Source organism: Cibotium barometz, chromosome 30 (assembly GCF_041138505.1).
Source record: "Cibotium barometz isolate CiBa-2024 chromosome 30, ASM4113850v1, whole genome shotgun sequence".
NCBI lineage: Eukaryota > Viridiplantae > Streptophyta > Polypodiopsida > Cyatheales > Cibotiaceae > Cibotium > Cibotium barometz.
This window is the reverse complement of record NC_141075.1, coordinates 39578143-39600026: the sequence shown is the minus strand read 5'-3', so window position 1 is coordinate 39600026 and position 21884 is coordinate 39578143. Positions and strand designations below refer to the sequence as shown.

Sequence of the window (21884 nt, the reverse complement as noted above, 5' to 3'; positions counted from 1 at the left end):
GGCGATCACCCAATCCCTTTATCCTTAACATATGGTGCCGACAAGCCTGGCCCATGACTCAGAATATTTAAATTAATGACGTAAAACATAGTACGTCTCAATGTCCGCCATGGGTTAACATGCCCCCCTTCCTGATGTAGATTCCGTCCTCGGAAGCTATGGCATGGTAAGCTCGACAGGGTTGTTGTGGTGGACCGTCTGCAAAACAGGGAAGTAGAGTGAAAGTATGCTGGAATTCAAAAGATATAAAGTGTAGAAATTCAAGCATGTTAGACCACAATGGATGTTGCTATGAGAACTTAGTTTAAGTGTCACATGAATGAGCTAGTGTAGCAAATTAACAGGAGTTTAAAATTATTGAAAGTAAATCAAGAGTGAGCAAGGTGTCAAAGGTTAATCAAGGTTTATAACTGGCCTAAGTCAAGGAAAATAACCAAGCTTAATAAATAAACAGATGACCACACTGTGTCTACTCTAAGAACAAGTTTATACCACGAGCCTAGGGACACAAGAAACATTAGAGTGACAGGAGCCTTTTGCCTTTATTTCTTCACGCACGTGACAATTTTTATACACAATGGCGACCTTCCTAAGGTAAAACTAACATCGATCCTGGTACCATGTTTAACACAAGGCATTATCCAGGAATCTATTAGTTCACCTTAGGCAAGGCTACCCCCTACCAACCAAGGCATCGGTCTGGAGTAGAATACTCCTCGCCTACCAAGTATCAATAAGGCGATAGGCCAACATTAAAGCACATCATATACTTGCATTGCCATTTATTATAGGCTTTTTTTTTAAATTATTTAAATTTCTTTTGATCTTCGCTCCTGAACTAAAATGTGTTCTTACATCCTTTCGACAAGGGGTAAAAGCTATGTCCTAGAGGTCAACACACACACAGCCAGGTGTCAAACATTAAGATGGTTTGATCCTAGACCTAAGACAATCGTATTCCAAGGTTAACTAAAGACGTCATGCATTCTCAGGAATATATCCAATAAAGTTAAGCTCATTAATGATTTACACTAGCATGCAAGCAACTTCAAAAACTAAGTAGTACATTGACAATTTCCATGTGGTCATGCATTATAGTTTATGCAATTAATTGAACAGTAAAAACGAAAGAGAGTGGGTATGGAAGAATTACACCTGTAATTGGAGATCTCCTTGATTCGATGAGACAGCTTGCAATTTGATGTAGATATATTTTGATGAACGTTGCGGCAGTCTCAGGACTTGAAAGCGAACCCACCTCAAACTTTTTTAACCTGTACAATCAACTAACAAGCACTATACCTCGAGAGGCACATCAGTGTGAAAATTTCAAGACTTGTTTAAGGAATCTAAACTAGAAAAAACTTAAAAACACTAACCTACCTAACAGTCACCACACTACTACTGAGGATACGGTAAGAGGATGTTGTAGAGTCCTAGCTCTAGCCCTAAGGCTAAGCCTCTATCCGCATCATCCAAATAAATAAAATCAACCTCAGTAGTGCCATGAGTTTCATCCGTCCATTCATCATTGTCAGATATTTGCTTTTCATTTTCCCATCCACATAGACTCATCAAGAATGTAACCATGCGAGGATAGTCATCTTGTGGAAAAGGAAAGCATTGGGCTATCGGGGATATGTCCTCTACGGAGTAGGGGTCAGTCATGGTCAATAGGCGAATTAGCCATTCTAATTCCTCAACATTTTCCTCTCTGGCTAGTACATCTATATGATCCCATTCAGTTTCAATTACAGGATAGCACATGTGGAATATCTGAGAAAGGTACAGATGATACCTCTCACCAAAGGTAGGAGTGGATGAAGTGTATGATGATCGGGCATCTGCCATATCTGCAAACACAGATATAGCATCAGTAGGTTTATGACAGGACAATCTAGTTTTTGATTGTATACGGATATTTCTCTTGTTTTTGTGCTCTTGCTCTTTTTACTATTTTTATTTTTCTCTTTTCTTTTCTATGTATGAAGCTATATATATACATCCTCTTGAATTTGGCAATTACATGGTCAGGGGAGAAGGTTAAGGAGGAAGCAATAGAATTTCGAGCGTGAGTACATGCTCCCCCTTTCCTTGGGTAGATCATATTATTTGCAATGATGTTGCAGCCTCTTGGAACCAATTTGTCCAGCGGGTCATAGGTTGGGATGTGGGCAGATAGCTTTTTATGACCCTTGTGGCCACATCCAATTGTAGAGATGGTAGTGTACGCTCCCATTGACGAATGGAGGAAATGGTTTCCGACGATACTATTACAAGGGGAGACGTAGACTCATCGGTTTTTTGTTGGGTGTTGGCAAGAGTAGGTCTAGAGCATGGAGAAACTTCTATATCAGCGTGTGCCTGGCATGAGGAGCTAGAAGCTTCATGTGGCTCCCCCCTTCCTGAGCTAGGTGGTAATGATCGATATCGTTTGGGAATCCACCAAACTAACTCTGGAAGAAGTGGTGTGGAGCACTCTGTTACCTTTCCCTTACCACGATCTTGAATTATCATTGGGGTGGCAACAATTGGTTTGCAAGGTTTTACAGGTGATGTAGATGGATTCAGCTTATGTTTAGGGACCCAAATCTGGTCATTTCCCTCGTAGTACCCTTGGGCTACTAATAATTTTTTAGGAATCCATCGCAATGTTATATTGCCCTTTCTCGGGTGGGTAGCTGCTTTCCTTTTGCTTCTTGGTGGCTGAACGAGATTGAGCAGGGAAAGTAGCTGTTAACGAAGATTTGGGGACCCATTTGTATGTACTCTTTGGCATAGTAAGCGAAGCTTTAGGGACCACCTTGCCTGTTTCCACTCTTGGCGTTGAAGCGTTAGAGGGGTGGAAAACAATCAAAGATGGTTTTGCCACTGGACTTGGTGATTTTTCGTTATCCATCATTTTGTCCAGAGTGGATGGCTTAGGAGCGAGATTTTGAGCGGTCAGACCTAGTGTTGGTTCTTGCGTCGTGACTCGTCTGGTTGCCCAATCGATATTGCATTTGGTGGCCATCATCCATTTGCGCCCTAAGTTTACAGTCCCTTCCATGGTACCAGCAGGCATAACCAAAAAGCTTTGAATTATGGTTCCCTTGTCATAAGCAACCGGAGTGTGCAGAATTCCTGAGACAGGGGTTTTCTTCTTGTTGATTCCTTGAACTTGGATAGAGCTCTTGGATAAAGGTGGTTTTCCCAGTTGACACCACACGCCATATGATAGCAAATTGTGTTGAGCTCCTGTATCCAATAATGCATTATACAGCACCTCCCCGTAAGGACTCTGTAACTCAATTGGGTATCTTAGAGGTGGGTCAGATTCCAGTGCATCCTCCTCTGCTTCCTCGAAAAATACTTGCGTAATTCCCAAGTTGGCTTCTCGTTGTCTCCTAGCACGCTGTTGACGTTCTTTAGCTTCGACTCTTGCTTGTATCTTTTTAAGCTCAACCTGTTCTTTAGCTGCCTTCTTTTGATGGATTGCATGTAACTCCTCTTGGCTCAGGGGGTCATAGTTTGAATTTACTCCCATTAAGGAATCCAATGGTTTCAACCCCATCGAGAGTCTCCACTCTGGAGTGCGTCAATAAAGCGAGCCGAGAGCAGCGAGCCGAGAGCAAAAATCACACAGAATACAAAAATAAGAGCAAAAATCACACAGAATACAAAAATAGATTATCCCCTTCAAGCGAGCAGATTTGTGCTTGTGCTGCTCTCTAAAACATTGACATAACACTGAACTTAATTATTAAATGACTGAAAACATTGACATAACACTGAACTTAATTATTAAATGACTGAAAACATTGACATAACACTGAACTTAATTAAATCAATCAATATAAGTGTGTTATTTATATAGCGCACAGAGTACAAAAAGTTTAATTGATATTCTCAAAACATTATAAGTATATCCTATAATTGTTGTGGGTGGCTCCTCTGAGATCTTGTGAGCATCTCTTTCAAAATATAATTAGGAATCTTTGGCTGATGGATATGCATATTATTGTTCACATCCTGTCCAAGAATCATCAGGAAAACAAAGTAGATATGTTTGCAGGCAAGATATGGTTTTCTTTTGACCAACCTATCATTGAATTCTGCACACGAACATATTGGGTGGTTCTGAATGGTTACTTCAATGGGTAGGGCTTCTTTGTTCTGGATTTCCCTCACTTTAAATATTTCCTTCTGCCCTTCCATTTGAACATGTCCTCCCATAATTTCTACATTCATATCTAACGCAGCACTGATCTGTGCATATGCAGCTTTCGATATACCTTTTCGATAGGGGTATTTTTGCTTATCTTCCTCAAGAATTTTTTGCTTGTTTTGTTCACTCTCTTGAAGCAAACTATTTGGAATCTGTACACCAATCTCAAATCCAGCTTTTACTAAATCATGAGCTTCCCTGACTTTCAAGTGTGTACCTGTTGCTATTGGCCAAACATTAGGAACACTTGCAGGTGGATGTAAGATTGTCTTTGTAGGCTTCCAAGTGTGTCGAACATCATTATTACAGAAATAGCAGTACTTTTCTTTCCTCCAAGAAGATAATTGACAATCACTCCAAAAGCATGGTGCCACTTCTCCGCCTCGTAGCTTTCTGCTACATTTTTTTCCTCCTACCCAATGGTTACATTCTACTCTATTGAAGATCGGAATCCTGCGCAATGCCCACTTTGTCTGATGAATATCTTGCTCTAATGATTGAAGTGCTACATCACCTTCTTCTGGATTTATTGATGCTTGCCCTTTTTCATGCTTATCCACTGTCACATAAACAAACTCTGGTCGGTGGCTAGAGCTCCCTACATTCCCCTCATGGACCTCATGAAGTGGACGTTTAGCTCGAATAGTCTTTTTCTCACCCTTGAAATTTATCCTATTTGTAAACATTGGAGTGCCCATCACTGCATCATCAATTGCCCTTGAAGTAGCTGCTGGAGAAGGGCTTGAAGTTTGTCTGGAAAGAGCTCTCTCAATTAATATCTCTAGGTCAGGCCCTCCACCTATATATTTTCCTTCCATAAAAGCCATTTGACGAGCACACTGGAAGTAAGCATTGATGAGATCTGAAACACATGCATCGTACAAACTAATTTTATGTTTGTATCCTGCTCCTGCTAGCCAACTAGCATGCTTGGCTTCAGAGAGGTTCGTCCGTGGTACCAGAGCATTTACAATAGGCTCACCATCCTGTTCATTGAAAACCCATTGCACAAAGATAAACCCAATCCAGTAGGTTTTTTAATTACTGCTATTGAATTAAGTTCATAGAAAAAAAAAACATACATAATATACCTTAATAATAAAATGACCCCAACGACTTGCTCTATAGTGCCACCAACTAAGCCAACTATCTAGCTTGGGAATGTTTCTGTCTGCTGCCTTTCCTGTTGCCCACCATGCACGTATCTTACGGAATTGCACTAAAGCATCCTCTTTGGTTGGTGCAGTCCTCCACCTCTCACACATTTCATTGTGTTTTTCCATATGTTGAGCATATATATACTTTTGTGTATGCACTCGAAGATTGTCCTTCCAATGAAAAAGGCAAGATCTCTCCTTTCCTACCATCTCATCTCCATTGTTATATACTGACCTAATAGCATTCCAATTTGCACCTGCTTCGTCGGCCATGAAGCCAAAAAAGTTTGCTGATTTCCCAGTATGGTCGATCATAACTGCATTCAAATTTTCCCAAAACATTATCTGTGCTGTCTCATCCTCCTCTCTAAACTCACAAGTTGCAATTGTGAGTAGCTCTCCAATCCTGCAAGAAGAGTATTTGGAAGATTAGTGTATTGTAACAACTCAGTCGAACAGTCATTTCATTTTGAAAAGAGAATAAAAATTAAAACATACGTGTGATCATACACATGTGCACCCATTGTGTGCCAATCATTCTCCACTCGGTGTACATGATCAAAACAAACCCATGAATGTCGAAGGTCTCGATCCCCCGCAGCATCCATTCTATTGACAATATCAACGCCAGAGCCAGGGCCAGTTGTGGACATCTTGAAAAGATAGCACCTCTCATCACTTTTGGTTGCTTGCAAGGGAAACCTTGATCCGTGGAAGAACTGAAAGTGGCATTTTCTTTTTAACTCTAGGATAGCCTCAAATCCATCACCTAGTGCTCGACTTGTCTTTCGACTTTGCATTACCATCTGCTTCACCCTACATTTACCAAGTTGGTTAAGAAATTACATATATATATATATATATATATATATATATATATATATATATATATATTCAATAGAGAAGAACTTACTTTTTGAGATTTATTAAAGATATTAGCTCTTGAGACATCTCCTGGAGTTCCCTCTCTGACATAAACTCTCCAATCACTTTATCATCGTCAGTGAAAGCCTTCAAAACCAACTCCCTGGCAACAATCATTTGTACCTTTTGTGGACCCGCATTATGGTCCATCTGAACAACACGAGCTACTAAGGCTTTAATGTTTCGCATAGATGCTCGACACATGCCTCTAGCAATTGTGTGTGTATGTTTCCCATAGTGAAGGAACAATCTACTATGGGAGTGATCTTTAGGCATAAAATAGTAGGCAGACACTGAACATGTTTTTATGCACATTGGAACATGCTTACAAAAGAAACACTCTAAGTTTCCATAACTTCCCAAAGCCAAACATCCTTCATTTGGGGATTTCAATAATTGGCCATTCCAATGGAGCCTATTCGGTGATTTGTTTCGAAATCGATAAGTGCATCTTTCATTCATACACTGGAAGGTACCCCCACAAAAACTCTTTCTCAAAATAAAAGATTTATTAGTTCTTGTTTGTGTCTGGGGTTTTGTCCATGCATTTCCTTCATATTTGTGCTCCATACCCTCCATGCCCTTCCCATCTAAAAGCTCATAAATGCAATTTTCTTCATACTTCTTAGGGAGCTCCTTGACTTTTCCTTTGAATGTGCATTCATTTATAATATTATGGAATATGTCATTGGGCGGCAAAGTACGAACAATTTGGAAGGCAGATACTGCAGTGTCAAATGCAGGATCACCTTCCTCAATGTCAATTAAATTATCTGCATGCACCACCTTTTCCATGTCCTCTTCATCCAAGTCACTAGGAAAAAAATCAACAATCCAAAGTCAACAATTGAAACAAGAAAGATAACCTCACTATATTTTACCATGTTTCAAAAGTTGAAATGTCACTCACATAGGTGAGGTCTTGCTGCCAGATCCAGAAGGAATATCCCCAAGGGTAGGGAGTGGTGTTGATGTAATGGCTACTTTTGCAACATAAAATGATGATAGGGTATTATCTAAGATATAATACCCATGTTCACCAATCCCATGGTACAAGGGAATTGTCCCTGTGCTCTCAAAACCATCATCAGTTTGCAATAGACCTTCAATAAAAATTTCATGTTCTGCACCTAGTTTTTCTTTCATTAATTCGGCTGATAATAAACATTTCCCATGTGAAAATGGCAGTCTAAAAAGAGGGCCTCCAACTTTGTGTAGAAAAATCTGAACATCTGACTCAGAATCCCTACATTTCAGGAATACATTCCAAAAGAAAGTATAATGTGAGCACACATATCCATTAATATTCAAAACAAAGTAATACTATATACATTACACTAAAGCTAATAAAACGACTACGTGAGAAAAAGGCATAGGCTTCCTTTGGAATGAAAGTCTAATGAAAGGACAAGCTGGAAAAGCTATTTTTTAGTATATTTACTCACTAGTTTGAAAGACTACTAAAACAGACTATTTCTAGACTATTTTTTAGTATATTTAGTATATTTACTATCTCTAGTTTTCTCAACATTTTCAGAGGGTGATACCTCTGAAGAAGAAAATAGTGAAATTAGTGAAAATAGTGAAATGGCTCCAGAGGAGCCAGATACCCCACCCGCTGAATGGTATGAGAGCTCCCATGATGGAATCGCAGAAGAAGAAGTCCTTTTAGAAATATTTACACGACTTTTTATGCACACGACTGTAATCTATTGGAAGACCACGACTGGAATACCTCTATAAAAGGGCATCCACATTGTACTCCCTAAATATATCTGCACAGTAACGTTGTACTCCCTAAATATATCGCTGAAGTACAACAACGTTGAAGATGAAGATGTCTGCTGCGCTCATGTTGCAACTCTCACCCTCACGACAAAGGGCATCACCTGCCCGAGCATCACCTGCCCGAAAGAGAGTATGTTCTTTTACGTTTTTTAAATGTGCGTTTTTTCCTTGCGTTTGTATTTTGTGTGTGGGGCCAAGACCATGAATGTCTACTGGCTCCTCCTCTTCATTGTATAGCTAAAGATGGCCACGTACTGGCACAAGATGGTCATTGTATAGCTTTAAGATGGCCACGTACTGGCACAAGATGGTCATTGCTGAGCGCACTTGATCTAGGAGGCCCCTACACAGGCATGTCTTGTCTATCCATGGAGGCATCCACATTAGCAAAAGATGTCTATGTTTTTATTAAAAATAAGGGCTCAACATGCCCATCAAAAAATTTAGACCTCAACATGGCCACTGTAGAGCTAAACATTGGCTTATGCTTTATCTGCAGAGCTAACATGGTTATTGTAGAGCTTCCTGGATCAAGTGCACTCAGCGCACTTGATCTTGGAGGCCCTACACAGGCATGTCTTGTCTATCCATGGAGGCATCCACATTAGCAAAAGATGTCTATGTTTTTATTAAAAATAAGTGCTCAACATGCCCATCAAAAAATTTAGACCTCAACATGGCCACTGTAGAGCTAAACATTGGCTTATGCTTTATCTGCAGAGCTAACATGGTTATTGTAGAGCTTCCTGGATCAAGTGCGCTCAGCGCACTTGATCCTGGAGGCCCTACATAGACATGTCTTGATCCAGTAAAAAAATTTACACCTTACATAGACACCTCAACATGGCTACTTACTGTAGAGCTAAACATGGCCACTGCAAAGCTATCTGGAGGCTTCATCTGCAGAGCCATTGTAGAGCTTCCAGGATCAAGTGCGCTCGGCGCACTTGATCCTAGAGGCCTTACATAGACAGACCTACATAAACATGGACCTACATAAACATGTCAACATGGACCTACATAAACATGTCTTGATCCAGCAGAAAATTTACACCTCAATATGGCCACTGTAGAGCTAAACATGGCCACTGCAAAGCTATCTCGAGACTTGCATGTGCAGAGCCATGACTATGCCATCCTTGTCATTGTAGAGCTTCCAGGATCAAGTGCGCTCAGCGCACTTGATCCTGGAGGCCCTACATAGACATGTTTTGATCCTCAATATGGCCACTGTAGAGCTAAACATGGCCACTACAGAGCTATCTCGAGACTTCATCTGCAGAGCCATGACTATGCCATCATAGTCATTGTAGAGAAGGAGTTTTTACATTGGCCATTAAATAAAAAAATCCAGATTGTAATCAATAGCAGTACATTATTGCAAGCACAGAGAGATAGAGAGAGGGGGACTTACATGCTTGCAAACACGCAGAGGATATTTGCAGGTGATAATTGTAGAAGAGGATAGTTGTAGACGACAGCTGCAGAGAATAGAGTAGAAGATAGTTGTAGAAGATAGTTGTAGAAGACGATAGCTGCAGAGGATAGTCGTAGAAAATGGTTGTAGAAGATAGTTGCACGAGTGTACCTTTCCTTCCAGCCGTTGCAGAGGAATGAAATCCTTTTTGGGAAAAGGTTTTTTCGAGCACTTTGTTATTAATGATTAGGAATTTACAGCCTTGAATAATCCGTATACTTTGTGCCAACCCGAGATTATTTTCAACCTTGAATAATCCGTATATTTTGTGCCAACCCTGCCAACCCATGATTATACAACCTTAAATAATCCGTATACTTTGTGCCAACCCATGCCAACCCATGATTATACTACCTAGAATAATTCGTGTAGTTTACTTTACTTTTTGTGGGAAGAGTTATATCTTTGAAAATGGACACCAACTCCCAACGTTATGTGACTAGATCTTCTTGTTCTCAAAAAGATTGTTGTTTTGCTGGTATGGATTCCTTACTACCTCCTTCTAAACGCTCCAAAAAATTACAGGCAAGAACAACCGAGAGGGTGTCTCGAGGATTGTTTGATGAGGAAGTTCAGAGTCAAGGCCAAGTGTTGATGGAGAATGATAGACAAGAAGAGGATGAGAGACAGAATGATAGAGAGGATGAGAGACAAGAGGATGAGAGAGAGGATGATGATAGAGAGGAAGATAGACAGGAGGATGAGAGAGAGGATGATGACAGAGAGGATGATAGAGAGGAGGATGAGAGAGAGCATGATGATAGAGAGGATGATAGACAGGAGAATGAGAGAGAGGGTGATGATAGACAAGAAGATGGGAATGATAGAGAGGATGATAATGAAGAAGAAGAAGGTGGAGACACATTGACAACTGAGACAAGAAAAACAGAGAGCATCAAAGCAGAAATTTTCGGAAAGATCCTTAAAACCTCTACTCCAACTGCATTCATCGATCGAATTAGAGTTAGATTCAGCACCCCCCCCCCAAGATCCCCTTGTGTAGGCTTCTTCCAACAGAGGCCATAAGGAGACTATGCCCCAGTACTGATAAGAACCTTGGTCGAGCATTCAAGAACCTTGGTGGGTATCTTGAAAGCAAGGGGGCGTTCACGGTGTCCATGTTTGATTTGGATGGAGAGGAGACTCCTCTGACTGAAGAAACAACATTGTCATGGAGTTCAACATGGAGGGATGTGAATGGAACTTTTGAAGAGTCTCTCAGAAATATGCCAGAATGGGGACCGTTCATCCAGGGTAAAATGATACATGTACTGGATGGAAACAACCGCTATAAATCTTGGATGAATTTGATTGCTCAAGGTGAGGGTGATTTGAAATGTTTTTATCTATTTATACAATTTTATGTATGCATCTAATATAATTTTATCATCTTCTTTCCTTTTACTCAGAATTTCCAAATGACATCTCTAAGCATTGTCTGGTGGCCTGTGACTTTCTACAATTCGAGAAGGCTGACGTTGGAGAGCTGATGTTTTCTCTTTCCAGATTGAATAAGTATATGTTTTATTATTTTTCTCTTTTTTGCTCTTGGCATTGATTGCATGATGTTGCTTCAACTCTCTGCATTGGTTGTACTAGGATGCATGACTATGCCTTTGTACCAACAACTTTTGGGGATAGGCTCTTCCAAATAAGGAGAATTGGTGAGTCCGATAAGACTACCCTCCTTGCAGAGCTCGATGATGAGGACAAGGCTTGGATGGAGAATGAAATGAAAAAGTGCCCCACTCGTGGCAAAAAAAGCAGGTTTTCTGTTCCAATAAATATATTGGCATGGCTTGTGTTTAAGGTATGCAAGATATTAAAGGTGTGCAAGATCTACTTAATTATGCGAAATATGTTTAATGTATGCAAGAGTAATTTTGTAATTAAATGGACTCTGTAGGACGATATGGAGATGAAAATCGAGGACAAGGCTAAGGGCATGGATGTAGACGGAAGGGCTAAGGTGATAAGAGAGGTAGAAATTCTATATAAGAATAGGGTGGGAAAGTTTGCCCGCATAGCAGACCCTGCCAATGGAGAATACTTTTGGCGTGCTGTTTTGTCACTTCCTTGGCATGCAGCAGGGACCCATATTGCGACAGAAGAGAAACTGAACATGATTGGGGCTGCACAAGTTAGGGATGAAGATAAGGCATTCTTAGTTCGAATGTTGGATAATTCACAAGCTAGCATTCGAGAGATAGAGTGCTTGCCTAAAGACAAAGCAAAAGCTAGAGAGTGGCTACATTCATTTGTGTTCTGGCTACAAATAAGTTCTTATGGCTCCAAGCTTCTGGAGGAGATTGAAAATTGTGATAGAATCTCCTTACCTTCCATTAATTCCTTTATAAACTATGTCGTCTTTCATCGACGAAAGTATTTCAAAAAAGCTTTCAGAGTTCATCAGGGGGATATAAAATTTAGCAATGATATGGACACACAAAAAGGGCTACGCTCTGCAACACATCGAGTTGTTTATAGGTAAAAAAAAAACTTGGTCAATTTTATTTCTTCTCCTTATGCTTCTTATATAGCCTATTGACTTTAGTTTTCCTTTCCATTTGGAATTTAGATGGCTGCTGAAAGAGGTGGATAGTGGTGTAGTACAGGCCATACCACCTCTTGTGTTGTTATGGATTTGCGAGGATACTCCACGATATATATATGCGGATCTGCACCTTGGGAGAGTAAGTGTTTTCTGTAATCATGGTCATGATGATAAAATGTATGTATGATGATAAAACGTATGTTATCTATTTTTGAAATGCATGGTTAGCCTCTATCAAGTGTTGAAAAGACAAGATGCCCCTGGTGGCTAGACATGGAGAGGTTTGTTGTGCCAGATGAAGAAATTCAATTACATGATCAACACTTAGCTATATTGGCTAAGATGACCATAGTGGAGGGTTCTGATGAGGTAACCATAAGTTGTCTCTGATTTTTGCACGATGATAAAGTTTTTTGATGAGGTAATTTATAACCATAAGTTGTCTTTGTGCAGAGTATACCATTGACTGCAGTACGTGGCTGCTCTACGAGCTCTCATGCCACATCTATAGCCTCTACATCTAGAATGCACCCTCTACCAGTTAACCTAGGGAGGGATATAGTGAGTCAAGCATTGGATGCAAATAGGAGACAAAGAGAAGTACATCAAACAACAAGTACTTCGGGCAATGTACATGTAGCCTCGTCTATGATCCAACCAGCACCTTTGAAAGGTGATATCATGCCGTTAACAGTAGTGTATGTTTATTGGGGTGATAAATATTTTTCTCTTACCAATCAATCTTCTTCTGTGTTTCTTCTTGCATTGTGGGAATTCGCAGGCATGGTATATGCATTCAATACCTCCATCGAGGACCTTGCAAGGGACTGTAAGAACATAGAAGGGCCATCCCTTCTATTCAAACATGTTTTGGAAGCCATGAATGTGCTTTATAATAAAGGAAAAGTCCATGGGAAAAGGACTGACTATTGTGTGGAGATGGTGTTTGTAGACTTCCCCTCAAACCTCGTTGTTGAGGGTTGTTTGGGACACAGAGTGCCACCTTGGAATGTGGTTAGCGAAAGTCTATATGAGGCAACTTTTCAATTTGTAGACTTTTGTCTTAATGATCATGGCTTCATAACATGCCTTTATACAATGGAAGAAGGAGTGAAGATAGAGCATGAGGCAACATCTAGAGGATTTGTGGTCTTTCATCGACAAGTGGTCAAATGCACTCCACCAGTGGGAAAGAAGATGGGACAACTTGTAACAAAGGTAGCTGCACACTTCTCTTCTACAAAAATTCTTATGTCTATGTCTATTTCAACTTATAGCCTAAGGAATTCACTACTATTTGAATGGATTTCATTACAGGTTGCATGTCTTATTCTATCTGTTTTTGTACGCTCAAGTACACCAAGGCAGTATTTACGGATGTATGGAGATAAGGTGGAAGAGCAAAATCTTGGGAGTGAATTAGATCTGGAACAAGACCTCATTCAAGATATGTAAGGGATCGACTCTGGATCTGTGATTAAAAACAATGTCTATGTATTTAGGGTTTAGGTTTTTGGGTCTCTCATCTCTGTGTTTATGTAGTGTTCCTGAAGAGGATATGGTAAAACGAAAGGGAAAGCCTTGGAGAGGTGGTTGCCAAAGAGGGCAGAGGCTATGCAAGTACATAGTATCTCTCTTTTCAAAGACAGGGGATACTATTGTTGACTTGTTTGCTGGGACTGGAACTCTTGGACTTATTGCAGCGGTCATGGAACGTAATGTTATTATCTTTGAAAAGGACCATCGCATATATAATAAGCTATTGGAGCCATATTCTACAAAGGTAATTCCCAAATTAATAAAACAAGGCACTGTTAATACCCCATAATCCTCTATAAATGCAATGTTCATTAATTTCTTACTTTTTTGCAGTTTGAAGAAGACTAAAGACATTTTGGATCTTAGCATTTTTTGTGAAGACAGAAGACATTTTGGATATTAGCATTTTTGGTGGATGTAGCGTGATATTTGAACTTTTTTTTAAAGACATTTAAAGACAGTTTCAATGTAGCATTTTTGGTGGATACAGAAGACATTTTATATATTAGCATTTTTGGTGGATGTAGCGTGATATTTGAACTTTTATTTAAAGACAGTTTGGATGTAGCATTTTTGGTGGATGTAGTAAGCCTGCTTTTATTTTGTGTCTTGAATACATTGTCTTGAAGGTGGTATGTCTTGAAGGTGGTATGGCATGTCATGTAGTAAGCCTGCTTTTTTTTTTGGTATGTCATGTGTCATTCTTGCTCACTTTCAATGGATACATGACAAGAAACTGCTCGCATCTCGTATTGATTTGAAAATAATTTGCAAATTGGCTCGCTGCAATGGGCTCGCTCCGTGGCCACCCTCCCACTCTGATGGTACCTTGCGGGGTAATTTCACATACTCTATATGGTCCCTTACCAGCATATTTGAGCTTCTTCTTTTCGTTTCGCACTCCATACATCAGGACTTTATCCCCAACCTTCATGTCCTTGTCCTTTAGATGGCGATCAAACCATTTTTTCCTTCTATCCTTCTCCACAAGGGCATTGTACACAGCCAATTGTCTTTCTTTGTTTAGCCGCTCAAGGATATACAGACGCTCTGCTAAGGGATTACCATCCCATCCCTCTTGAGTAGCAACACGAAGATTAGGAATGACAAATTCCCACGGCATGACTGCTTCTTGGCCATATACCATTTTGAATGGTGTGCAATTAATAGCCACTTTGTACGCAGTACGATAGGCCCATAAAGCTGTCGTAAGCTTTAGATCCCAATCCGTGCGATGAGCTTCAACTGTCTTTGTCAAAATAGAGATTAAAGTCTTGTTGGTACTCTCGGCTTGGCCATTCGCTTGCGGATAGTAAGGAGTAGATTTATGATGGGATATCATGAAATTTGTTGTGAGCTCCTTAATCACTTCATTTATAAAATGCGTACCATTGTCGCTCACAAGTTCCAAAGGACAACCGAATCGTGTGATTATATTTTCAAAGAGGAACTTGGCTGTTGTCCTCGCATCTGCCTTACGTGTCACTTTCGCTTCAGCCCATTTGGTCATATAGTCAGTGGCCACAATAATATAGCGAGATTGTGTGTTTCGGGCCGCTGGACTAATTGGACCTACAAAGTCTAAACCCCACTTTTCAAATGGTTGGTTAACTTTGATTGGATGTAGGGGCATCTGATCTTTCCTCTGGGGTTTCTTGTATCGTTGGCATTCATCGCAACCCTTCACAAAGAGTGATGCGTCTTGAAACATAGTGGGCCACCAATACCCTGATTGTAAGATCTTTCGCGCAGTTAAGTCTCCTGAGAAGTGACCACCGGCTACACCCATATGTGCCTCTTGCAAAATGTATAGATACTCATCCTCTCGGGCACAACGCCTAAGAACGTCATCCTTTCCTCTTTTATAAAGAGTCCCTGCTATCAGGCAATAGGGTTCGCATTCTTTGATCAGCTTACGAGCTAGATCTTTACGAAGCTCCTTGGGTGGAAAGCCATTAACCAAAAAGTTAACAATCTTCTCACTCCATTCAGGCATTGTCTCCACCATGAACAGGGAAGTGTCAGGTAAGTCATCATCAACCCCGGTAGGAGCCTCACCATTAGGTATAGGAGACAAATGATCAGCCATAACATGTTTTTTACCAGGTCTCACAACAACAGTGAAATCAAACTCAAGAAGAATCAATAGCCATCGTGTGATTCTTCCTGTGGAGCATGGTTTGTTTACCAGATACAACAATGCTTGATGATCCACATAGAAAACAAACTTGGTGGCAAGGAGGTAATAACGAAATTTCCTTACTGCATATATCATTGCCAACCCTTCTCGCTCCGTAGTGGTGTAGTTCATCTCAGCATCGTTCAACTGGCGAGACTGGCAAAGCTAATGGGGTAGTCTAGTTTGTGTTCTCCAGGTTGAGTTAACACACACCCAATAGCAAAGTTTGATGCATCAATATGCACATGGAAGAGTAAATCCCAGTTAGGCATTCTCAAGATTGGAGCACTCGCCAAGGCCTTCTTTAATAGCTCATAGGCACGGTCACATTCTTCGGTCCAAATAAACTCGATGAGAAGCTTATACAATGGTCGAGCTATCTCGGCAAAGAAGAGAATAAACCTTCGATAATAACCAACGTGGCCCATAAAGCGTTGGACTCCCTTGTAGTTGGTGGGTGGTGGCAATTCCAGAATGACCTTGATTTTACTCTCGTCTGTGGAAATCCCATTTTTGGACACTATATGCCCTAAGATAACTCTGTGTTTAACCCAGAATTGGCATTTGAAAGGATTCAAGGAGATGCGATATAATCTACACCTTTCAAATATTTTTCGTAAACACATCAAGTGCTCATCCCAAGAGGAATGAACACAAAGATCATCTAAGAAAGCTTCACAGAAGTCCCTTAGATATTCCTTAAAGGCCGTGTTTATCAATCGTTGGAATGTTGCAGGTGCATTGGTCAAGCCAAAAGCCATGACGCGAAAAGCAAACACTCCAAACTCCGTGATAAATGCTGTTTTAGCTTGGTCCTCGACTGCAATTGTGATCTGATTGTAACCCGAGTACCCATCTAAAAAGCTATATGCCTCCTTGCCTGCCACTCTTTCAAGCACATGTTCAGAATATGGCAAGGGGTAATGATCCCTTCTGGTGGCTGCATTAACCTTTTTGAGATCAACGCACACTCTGAGTTTCCCATTCTTCTTTGGCACGATGACTATCGGAGAAACCCATTCTGAGTGCTCAATTGGGTATATGAATCCACATTTTACCAGCTTTTCAATTTTCTCTTGTACAATCTTTGCATACTTAGGATTCATTGGGTAGGGACGTTGCTGGACTGGTTTAGCAGTGCTAATCATTGGAATCGTGTGTTGCACCACCGAGGGTGGAACACCCTTCATATCATAATATGTCCATGCAAATATGTCCTTGAATTCTTTAAGAAGCTTCGTAAGTGCAGCTTCTTCCGCCTTGGTGAGGTCTTGAGCAATAAAAACTGGTTTAGACTCCTCACCCGGATCTGCCAAGTCTATCTCCTTAACTACCGCAGGGCCATCGTACACACCGCTACTCCCATTGGTAGGCGTTCGTTGGGCTTTTGTGTAGACTACTTTACGTTCCCCTGTGGTGAATGATTTGAAATGCTCGGGGGCGGGGTGTAAGTCTACTGGTTCTTGTTGTGCCAGGATTTTTTCTTTCAATTCCGCTTCCTTTTGCTGTTGAGCCAACTCTTGGTTTTGTCGCCTTCTTGCAGTACGACTTAGTTTTGGCTTCTCTTCGATTTCTAATTGGGCAACGTCATGAGGTTGCGGAATACACCACATGACACTTTGGAGGTATTGTCCCCAATTATCCGCTATCTTCCGATGAGCATCAATGGCTCCTACATAACTAAGCCATTCTGCAGTGGATCTTTCCTTGTTTATTGCAGTGCGTACATTGGCTCGATAGCGTTGACGCTTATGTCTCGTTTTCTTCTTACCAAGTTTTTGATTTTTGTTTTTATCAGATTCGGACTCACTTGGTTGATCTTCACTTTCGGATGAACTGCAGGAGGTCACCGTCCTAGGCCTTGAGCACATTGCTTCCACATTTGGGTGAATATTTGATTCATCCCTCCCATCAAGCTCAGGGTCAGTTTCTTCTTGAGATTCATACTCAGAGTTGCATTGGTCAGAGTCTTCGCTACTTTCAGTGTCAATGGAGTTCGCCACTTTCTTGCCATCAGGAGTCAAGTGCATAACACCTATCATGTTTATTGGCACTAACGGTGGCATATCTTGCCCCTCAGGTGTTACCCAACTTGTGCCTCTATTTCCCCATGTGTCTATGGTTGCCGCTAAGTGTACCCAATCCACGTTATCCGACTCAGTCATACCCGGTAGGACATCCATGTAAGGAGAATCCTTCCCATCATCAGTCTCTTTTTTGCATGTATAGCAATACCTTAATGGGGCGGAATGAACAGTGGTATCCGATCGATTTTATCGATGATAACCTTGCTTCCTAAAGGATGTGCACGACCATTCTCAAGATCAACCCGAATGATAGAGTCTTGGAATTGTAGGTAGACATGGTTTTTCGACCAGTCATGCACCATTTGTGCTTCCCTCATGAAAGGACGCCCTAAGATCATTTGATATGACATAGGATGCTTGGAGAAATCCATTGCAATGAAGGTATGTTTTACCTTGTATCCCAGGACCTTGATCATAAGATCCCTTAACATTCCAATAGGTTTAGCTATGGTTCCGTTTGCCATCTTAACCACTATGTTTGTGACTTCGAGGTGAGGTCTTCCCATGGATTCCCAACAGTTTTTAGTCACAATGCTCACTCCAGCACCACCATCAAGGATTCCCTTTAGAGTTAATCCCTTGGTAGTAATGGGGAGGGTGGCATTAGATTCGTCCCCTTCAAAGTACTGTCCCAACTTGTTAACAGGTATTTCAACGACCGAATCTTCATCTAAGTTGGGTTGTAGATCCCGATGCTCCCCTTCATCTTGAAGTGTGTCGGGTCTATCCATATTTGCAAATTGTGGTAGCCCCGCCTTTAGTTCTCCATTGAGAAATGCCCAAAGAGCTAAGAATAGCTCAGGATCTCCGTATAATTTGGATATGATCGTGGTTCTGATCTCAGAGGACATGAAATCCATTAGCTTAGACACATTCAACGGTACTTTTCGAGACATCGCCCCTTGACTGGTGAAGATGGAATCACTTCCTCTTCGATGGGGTCAGGCATTCCCTCACTAAACATTCTTTCCAGCAAGAAGGGTGTTTGCCCACTTCCGGATGTCCTATCCTCACTTTCTTCCCGAATGATACTCGGTATAGCTAACGGTTTATGGTTCCGGTGAGGCTGAACTTGCGTAGGAAACACTGTGTCTGGAATTTTGATTTTTCTCGGGTTTGGCTCCAGTTCTCTTTGTGTTTCTTCCACCAAACCCCTTAAGTGTTGCACTTGTTCAATCTCCTCAACTGGATTTGGGTAAGTTCCAATCTTTTTCTTGAGGGTTTTTGGCCCACGTGGCTTGTCTTGGGGAGTCTCAGTCAGTTTGGGTGGTCGAGAGGGCATAAATTGACTTGGTTGTGGGACCGAGGAAGTTTCCTTCTGTTTTCCCTTATTTATGTACTCGCTTGATTCTCCTTCATTGAGCTCCCGAGTGGGTTCCTCCCTTAAGGTAGTGGCTTTGGTCCCCATGGTTTCTATTGAATCAGAATCATCTTCAGGATCATTCATATACACGGGGTCGTCTCCTGTCCCTATGTTAGTCTTTGAACTAGGCTTGGAGCTCGTGGCATTAAGCGATCTCTTTCGCCGTGTTTTCTTTTTCTTTGCCTAAGCGATTGATGCAGTATCCCTCTCTTCAAGAATGTAGTTTTGATTTTGAAGCATTGACCGTGTAACTACATTCGCGGGTACAACGGGTGTGGTTCCTCGTGCTTGGTTGGTGACCTCAACCAAATTCAATGGCGTAATCTTGGGTGCATTAGGATTATGTGGACATTGAGCGATCAAATGATCTATGCCACAACGATTACATGTAAGTACCGGCATTCCCGATGTGCTCCCTTGATTTGGTTGCATATGAGTAGCATTCTTCTGTAGCCTATTAGGGCACTCTGCTACACGATACGGTCCACCACAATCGTAGCATTGAAGAGGTGGTCTCCTCGCCAAGGTATTAAGGTTTTGCCCTCTTGTGGCGAGAGCAGCCGCTTGTTGATATACAGACTTGACTTGCCCGAAATGATCCTCCATGTAGTATTGGGGAATCATTTCAAACGTATCAATCCCATATGGACCAGTGGGGTCTATCTCCTCTTCATAATCCCCACACGCACTATGTGACTCACAACCCATCTGGTTTATTGGGGTAATCCTTGGATGTGGAGGTTGTGGTCCTAGCACTGGCGGTGGTAATGGCACAGACTGGACTACATTCGGATTCCTTGGAACTATATGCTGTGACGGTTGCTCGACAGGTTGTGCAGGCATTAGCGCACGTACTTGAGGTGTGTTTGACCAGGCTAGTGGTGCCTGATTTGCCAACATTCGCTTAAGTACTAGGCAATCTTTAGATTGATGGCCATACTTACCACATGCATTGCAATTCCCATTGAATTTGACTCTGAATGTGGGACATTCACTCGTGCTATGTGGTCCTAAGCACACCGAACACCATTGTTGCTCTCTCCTTGGGTACATATGGCTATTCTGAGGAGCTCGATTACCCCTAAAGTGTTCTTGGAGAGCCTTAGTAAGATCGGTCACAGACATTTCAGATATCTTGGGCTCCTTGGCAATAGGTTTTACCATCATTGGCTCGTGCCCAGATACTTGCGAACTAACGGATTTTGTTTCCGAAGACACCTTTTTACCTGCAATCATCAAGTTGTCTTCTAACTGGATTGCATTGGCAGTGACTGCTTCCCACGTTGTAAGACCTCTAATGACTAGGCCATTGTAAATGTCCTTGTGGCGCAATCCTCGGATGAATCTATCGAGGAGTTGGTTGTTATTGAAGCGTTCATCGGGAGTGCAACGAGAATTTAGATGCTTCAATCGACTTATAAAGTCTCTCACTGACTCCCCTTCCTCGCGTTCAGCTTTTTGGAGTTGAGATGCTACTCCCCAAAGCACACCCTCACGTATGTATTCTTTCAAGAACAATCTCTTGAGAGTGGGGTAGTGAGTGCGCTCTTCAACCCTTAAGGTTCGATACCAATCTCCGGCCTTCCCACTCAAGGTTAAGCCTAAGGCTTTACACTTATGCAACTCATTATGCTCTTCCAAGGAATCACACACGTGTTCAAAGACTTCAATGTGCTTCCTAACATCCTCGTTACCACTGAAGTTTTGAGTGAGCTTAGCCACTTGTACTGCCTTGCTTCTAGGTTCTCTCTCAGGCATGCCCCGCATGTTTTCCGCAATGGATCGTCCGATCGTCTGAGCAAACGCTGCGAGATCACCTAGGTGAGCAGGCATAACTGGTGGAGGCACTTCTGGGATAGCCTGGCTGATAGGAGTTGGCGTTGGTCTGAGTATGTTGGCAAATGACGTAGGATATGATATGTGGCTAGGCCTAGCTCCCCTTGGATAATGGTTATGATAAGGTGGTCGTGGAGCATACGCCATTGGCATACTAAGAGGCGTAGGAGCTACATGAGCATGAGTAGCGATAGGTACATATGGTTGATAGGCACTAGCACGCACTGTTGTAGGTACTGTTCCACTAGGTAGCGGTGTCGTACTAACTACAGCGATAACAGGTGCATTTTTCGCTATGCTCATCATTGGGGTAGGCATTGTGGATTCCCTAATGGAAAGTTGAGCCAAGGTTGGAAAGCTAAAGTTACTGCTCGTGGGCTCAACCTGCATTGAGACTCCAGGCGAAACAACATATGAAGGGTCTATGGGACTCACCGAGGGAGTCTCCAATTGTGATAGGGTTGGTTGTTTGGCCTTGCCCGTATCCAAAAACCTCATAGGGCCAGTGGGAACTAGGTTCACTCCCCTATTTTGCCTCTCAATTTGGATAATTCTATGAATAACCTCACATATCATGTGTTGTTGCTCCTCTAGATTAGTGGCGCTAGATGTAGACCGTAGGACTTCTAACCAACCTACATGGTAGGTGTAACCCGTGTATAGGTCCGTTAGAGTCTCTGTGTGTAGATCATATTCCCAATTTTCATTGAGAAATATCCCATCTAGACTTGGTGTGCCAAACGGTTCTCTTGAAGTGGACGCAATGTCACTTC

General features: G+C 41.7%; 1 protein-coding gene and 1 long non-coding RNA gene across 2 annotated transcripts; one reads left to right on the top strand and one right to left on the bottom strand.

The window, feature by feature from the left end:
• Positions 1-3909: 3909 nt before the first annotated feature.
• Positions 3910-7083, bottom strand: LOC147621473 (uncharacterized). Its single transcript, XM_086824458.1, has 5 exons — positions 6861-7083; positions 5622-5681; positions 5299-5390; positions 5190-5193; positions 3910-5069 (listed from the first exon to the last, which is right to left on the bottom strand). Exons 1-5 carry the CDS (start codon positions 7081-7083, stop codon positions 3910-3912), a joined length of 1539 nt encoding a protein of 512 aa, XP_086680584.1.
• Positions 7084-11961: 4878 nt separating this feature from the next.
• On the top strand, positions 11962-12835 carry LOC147621472 (uncharacterized). Its single transcript, XR_015269890.1, has 3 exons — positions 11962-12040; positions 12132-12476; positions 12561-12835. It is a non-coding gene; the product is annotated as an uncharacterized LOC147621472 (long non-coding RNA).
• The last annotated feature ends 9049 nt before the right edge of the window (positions 12836-21884 follow it).